Below are 5,925 nucleotides of genomic sequence, written 5' to 3' on the forward strand. Positions count from 1 at the left end.
CGGCGGATCCCGGCCTGGACCCCAAGGGAGCCCCGGCGGAGCCGCCTGGCCGCACGCCCCGGGCGCTCCCTCCCGGGGAGGGCACCCAGCCCCGCAGCACCCGCCGAGGAAGCGGGGAGGCCGCTGTGCCCCCCCCCCGGCACAGCCCCGCGGGGGTCCGCGCTCCCGCCCGCCGCCGCGGCCCGATCCTGCGCCCGGCCTCCGCACCGCCCCCGCGCCGCGCGTAGCGCCTGCATGACGTCACAGCGCGCCCCCCGGGCGGCACAGCCACGCTGTGACGTCACACAGCACTACCTCCCCACCCCGCCGCGGGGGCTTGCGGAGGGGTGCAGGGCAAATCGGAGCGACACCAAAGCAAAGCAAACTAAACACGCCCCCCGCCCCCCGCCCCCCAAAACGGCCCCGCCGGCTCCTGGCAGCGCCCCTGAGAGTCGCGGGGAGTCAGATAGTCCAGTCTCGTCTTGCATCAAAAACCAAAAGCCACCTCACAAGCTACATATACATAGGTACGCACACGCAGATCTACAAATGCAATTGGCAACTTTCTCACCGGGGGCACGGTTTTGCGCAATCAAATCCGGTCCTTGTCATCGCCTCCATTCGAAAAGGAAGGGGGAGAGGGGAAAAAAAAAAAAGAGGAGAAGGCTGCCTGGGGAGGCTTTCAAGGCGCGGAAAGACAGTGGCTGCCTTTGAGCGGGGCGAAGGAAGCTGGGGCAGCCTCACCAGCCCTCTCCCCTGGTCAACAGACTGACGTGGTTACAAACCATAGCAAACATTTTATTTACAGGAGATATATATATATATTTATATATTTTGTCAGTGCAGTACTTCTTGGCCGGATTATTCGAAGCAACACGTTGCAACCAATGAGGACGTTGGCAAAATACTTCACATTGTAAATTGTTTGGGGGGGGGGGGCGGAGAGAGGGATTTCGGAGCATGTTCTCGGAGTCCCTCGCTCGGATTTTCCTGGAGAGGACAAGGGGCGGGAGACGGAGAATAAAATAAAATTTAAAAAAAAAAAAAAAAGGACAAATCCCGCTCTCCTGCGAGCAGCGTGGAGGGAGAGGCGGCCGCCTCACGCACAGCCGTCCCGGGGCCGGGGCTCCCCGCTCCGCCCGCGTCCTCGGCCCCTCGCCCCGGGCCAGGTCGGGCGCTGGCCGCGGGCGGGAGCGGATCGGTGCCGTGCCGGCCTTGCCGCGCTCCCGGGGCGGAGGAAAGGAGATAAATTAGCGCGCAGGTCCCGGGCGCGGGTGCCGCGGGGCTGCCCCGTCTATAGGCCGCTCCGCGGCTCGGGGCTGGCGGCGGCGGCGGCGGCGGCGGGCGGCGGCGGGGAGGGGAGGCCGGTGCTGCCGGAGGACTTGCCGAGCCCGGCGACGGGCAGGTTCCGCTCGGCTCCCTCAGTCCGTTCCGTGTCGCTGGGGGCCATGTCGAGGGAGTCGGCGTCGCTGCTGTCGCTGTCGCCCTCGGAGCGGCTGGGGCTGCGCTCGGGCTCCCCGGCGGCGGCGGGCGGTGCGCCGGCTCGCTGGGCCGCCGGCTCCGGCTCCGGCTCCGGCGGCGGCTCCTTGTCCTTCTGGGCCTGCGCTTCTTTGGAGTGCCGCCACTTCATCCGCCGGTTCTGGAACCACACCTTCACCTGCGGCCGCGCCGCCCTCAGACGGGCGGCACGGCCCCCACCGCGCACCGCGCCGCGCACCGCGCCGCGCACCGCCCGGCCCCAACGCCTTCCACCGGCGACGGGCAGCAAGGGGAGAAAAGGAGACGCCGTCCTCACCTCCCTCTGCCCACACCCTTACGCGACTAAGGTGGCTTTATTTTTTTTTCTCCTTCTAGTTCGCATGTTTAAACACCAAACGCGCCCCTCGTGTTCGGTGTTGGTGGGTTCCCCCCCCCCCCCCTTCTACTTCTTTTTCCAGGAAACCAAATCTTGCTCAAGAAACCACAGCGTTATACAATTCTGTGCGCTGCGGGCCCTCAATAGTGGAATCATTACAGAGTGGCGTTTAATGATTCCGTTTGAAGAAGAGTTTTCACTTCCCCAGAACTAAGGATTTCACAACGCGGGGAGAGATTTAGAAAAAAAAAAAAGAAAAGAAAAAAAAAGGGGGACATTAAAAATAGTATGTTCGCTTCTACTTCCTTTGACCTAAACTGTCTCCTACAGCGAGTTGCACTTCAATAAAGTGCACACTGACGATCTGCTCCGGCCCCCTCGCCTCTCCGCTCGGCCTGCTCCGCGGTGGCCAAAACAAAGGCGAAAGCTCCGCGCTGGGCCGCGAAACGCCGCGGAACCTGCGCGCAGGAGATGCTCGGGGCGAGGTCCCGCTCCTCAGCCAGCCCCGCCATAGATTAAGGAAGGGAAAAAGCTTTGCAACCGCCTTCCCCCCCCCCCCCCGGTATCCCTCTAAACTGGAAGTAAGATTTGAAACAAAACCGAAGCCGTTCTTACTTGAGCATCTGTCAGCCCCAGCATCGCCGCCAGTTGCTTTCTGTCCGGTTTGGTGACATATTTCTGGATTTCGAACCGTTTTTCTAAACCTTTCCTCTGTAGGTTGGAAAAAACAGCTCTGGACCAGGAGCGTTTCCTCTTGTACGTCTGGGGCAGCGTGTCCTTGGTTAAAACCGCGTACGGACCTGGCGGGGGCGGGGGGGAAGAAAAGCGGGGGGGAGAGAGAGGGAGACGGCGTTATTAATATCGATACCTGAAAGGAAGCCTTAAATCGATCAAAATAACAGCTGGACTGCGGTGTGCGGGGAAGGCCCGGGCCAGCACAGCCCTGCCTGCCGGCTGGGTATGAGTCCTGTCAGCGTGTGCTTCCTCGGGCAAGGATGGAGCGGTTTGGAACCCGAATTTCTTCTTCTCCCCCCTCCCCGCCCCTCCTCTCTCGGCCCAGGTATTATTTTTTGTACTAGATGGGATGGTCCTCTGGGTCAGGCCCTAGCCGGCTCTTCCTCCCCCCCACGCAGCCCGGCTTTCGCCCAAAATCTGAGCCTCGCTAGAAAACATACGCCCTGGCCTTTCAAAAGCGCCTGGCGAGTCCCTCCGGGAGGAGAGCGCCTGGGCCGGGGGGCTGCTCCGGGACGGAGGGCCCTGCGCCACGGGAGGGTCGACGAGGGACGAGATGTACCTGGAAAAGTGTCTTGAAACTGGTGCTGAACTGAGCTCCTTGGGTTTGTGTTTAAGGGACCCAGAATAGCAGAGGCCTCGTTAATGGGGTCTAGAGACGCGAAGAACTGGCCGGCGGAAGGCTGCAAGTTGGGGAGATGAACCCCAGTTTGGCGGCTGGTAGTTAATAAGGAGGTCAGATCTGTGAGCACAGGAACAAGGAGAGCTCTGTTATACCGCGGTCGAAACCGACACCCCGGCACGCTCCGGGCGACGGGGCCGGGGCCGGGCGGAGCGGGTCCCCGGCCGGAGGGGCTGGGGGGGGCGGCGGGGAACCGGGCAGCCGCCTCCTCGCCCCGGGGGCTCTCCTCGGGAGAGGCGGCCGTGCCCCGGCAATCAGACATCCTCCGGTATATTTGCTCCCTTGGTCAGGATGTTTACACGCCGGGAGGGGAGCTGGATTGCAGCGAAAGCCTTTAAAACGGGCTGCGCCCTCGGAGGCAAAAATCCTCGGCCCGCTTTGGGAAGCGGAGACCGTTTCACTCGCTATTTTTACGCTATCGCTATTTTTCCCAGCGGCGCAAGTCCTGTGCCGCGGGCTGCTGCCGTGCGCGGGGCGGAGGGGGGGGGGGGCGGGGGGGGCGGGGAGGGGGCTATTTTAGTGAGCGCTATTAGAAACTCGGATTTATAACGCTTTCTTTTTAAATAACTCTTTTCTCGGCTAGATCGAAAAGTTTTCAAATCGCGGGTATATTCGCTAAAAACAATAACGGAATAAATAAAAGAGCACCAAGAGCGCTAGCACGGAAAGCGGACAAGCCAATTTCTCTACCTCTCAGCGTGTTGCCTTCCTTGACTTTGGGGTCAAACTCCGCCGATAAAATGCGGTCGATGCCGAATTTCAGGTCCTTGCTGGCGGGCGCCGGCGCCGAGCCGTGCGTGTGGCCGCCCGGCAGCCGGGCGGGGGCCGGGCCGCCTCCGCCGCCCGCCGCTGCCGCCGCCGCCGCGGGGGACCGGTGCTGCGGGGGGCGGTGGTGGTGGGAGTGGTAGGCGGCGGAGAGCGGCGAGAGGCGCGGCGGGAAGGCGGCGGCGGCGGGGGCGTCGGGGGCCACGACGGGCGTGGGCCGGAGCGGCGAGGCGGTGGCGTGGAAGGGACCGCCGTGGTGGACGGCTCCCAGCGCCGCCGGCATGCCGGTGCCGGGACCTCCGGGCAAGCTGTCGGCGGGTCCTCCCGCCGCCTCGCCGCCGGCGTGGAGGATGTCGGCGATGCAGAAGGACGGCTTCTTCGCCGCCGCGGCGTCCAGCGGGAAGCAGCCGCCGGCTGCCGGCCCCGATGCCGAGCAATACGCCGCTGACCACAAGCTGAAGTTGGAGGCGTAGAAAGGAGCCAGCCCGGCCGTGTACATCCTGCCCGGGGAGGGGACGCGCCGCTCCCGCAGCTCAGCTCCCGGGTGCGCGCCGCGGAGCTGCCCGCTGCCCCGGGCGCATGGGGAGGGATGGCGGGGCGAGAGGAGGCTGGCGGAGCACTTGCCGGAGGGGCAAGGGGGGGGGGGGGGGGGGGAAACCAACCACCCCTCCAAAAAAAAAAAAAAACCACCAAAAAAAAAGACAGAGAAAAAGGAAAAAGTCCCCCAAACCCACGGCGAGACGGAGCGAGCGAGCGGGCGAGGAGCGGAGCGGCGCAAACAAAACAAACCCAAACCAAACCCCCTTTCCTCGCACTGGGGGAAAAAAAAATATCCACCCCTCCCCAAAACTTTCTCTGGCAGCGACACTCCCGGCTCCGGAGCAGCCCTCGTTCCCTCCCCGCGCCCAATCCGCGATCCGCGGGGCCGGGCAGCACCGCCCGCCGACACGCCCACGCAGGGCCGGGTCGCGGGTACGGGCCACCGCGCCGCCAGCGCGCAACTGCGCGCTGGCGGCGCGGTGGCCCGTACCCGCGACCCAGCCCGGCCCGGTTTGCCCCGCAAGGTACCCACCCCCTCACCACCACCCCCCCCCTTCAAATTCCGCCCTCGAACACCCACCCCCAAACAGCGGCAGGGCGCTGCGCTTGCCGCCGCGATTTCCAAACGTCTGAAAGAAACGCGCAGGAAAATTCTTCGCGATTGGAGGCAGGTCCGTCCTCTTGGAAATGATTCCCAAGGAAATGTGTTTCCTTCCCGGATAAATGAGCCTGGGATAGTCTGGAAGAAAATGAGTCTGTGCTGATGCACGGAACATATGTATTTATGAGAGCTCCCAGCTATTCTGGGCCCAGGACGCGTTGGATCCTGCATTAGCAGCGACTAATTAATTAACCGTATTTTGTCGACAATGTAATTTTATAGATTTTTGCCGTGTTCTCCAGCCCGGTGGCCGCATCTGCTTCCACACCAGTTTCACCTTAAAAACTACTTCGTAATTTTGCAAACCTTTGACAACCGAATTACCCCCATTTTTTAAGAATACAATCACAAGCTATATTCGCTGCAATAATTTAGGGAGAAATTTATCGAAGCGTCTTTTGCGCTTTTTTTCTCCCCTCTAACATCCACATTTGTCCCGACCTGACTCCGAAAAAAAACATTTCTTTAATTTTAGTTTTCATACACGTAAACCAGTCACTGCCGTTTTCAGCAGGCTCCCAGGTCGGACGATTGCAGGTTTGCTTTGATTTTGTTTCAAAAAAAAAAAATTTTTTTTTTTTTTCAAATAGCTTCCCAAATTCTGAAGGTTTTCGGGGAACCGCCAGAAAGGCAAACTATTTTTCTTTCGCCAGGTATGAAGACGTAGCTTCTGTGTGAATATTGAAACCACCTGCGAGCGAGAGTGAACGC

The 5,925-nt window shown here is 61.4% G+C and overlaps 1 protein-coding gene across 1 annotated transcript; it reads right to left on the reverse strand.

Annotated features, from left to right (window-relative positions):
• Positions 1 to 1,124: 1,124 nt before the first annotated feature.
• Positions 1,125 to 4,658, reverse strand: HLX (H2.0 like homeobox). Its single transcript, XM_050894487.1, has 4 exons — positions 3,939 to 4,658; positions 3,129 to 3,308; positions 2,450 to 2,634; positions 1,125 to 1,636 (listed from the first exon to the last, which is right to left on the reverse strand). Exons 1-4 carry the CDS (start codon positions 4,510 to 4,512, stop codon positions 1,274 to 1,276), a joined length of 1,302 nt encoding a protein of 433 aa, XP_050750444.1. The 5' UTR covers positions 4,513 to 4,658; the 3' UTR covers positions 1,125 to 1,273.
• Between the last annotated feature and the right edge of the window lie 1,267 nt (positions 4,659 to 5,925).

Source organism: Gymnogyps californianus, chromosome 3 (assembly GCF_018139145.2).
Source record: "Gymnogyps californianus isolate 813 chromosome 3, ASM1813914v2, whole genome shotgun sequence".
Lineage (NCBI taxonomy): Eukaryota > Metazoa > Chordata > Aves > Accipitriformes > Cathartidae > Gymnogyps > Gymnogyps californianus.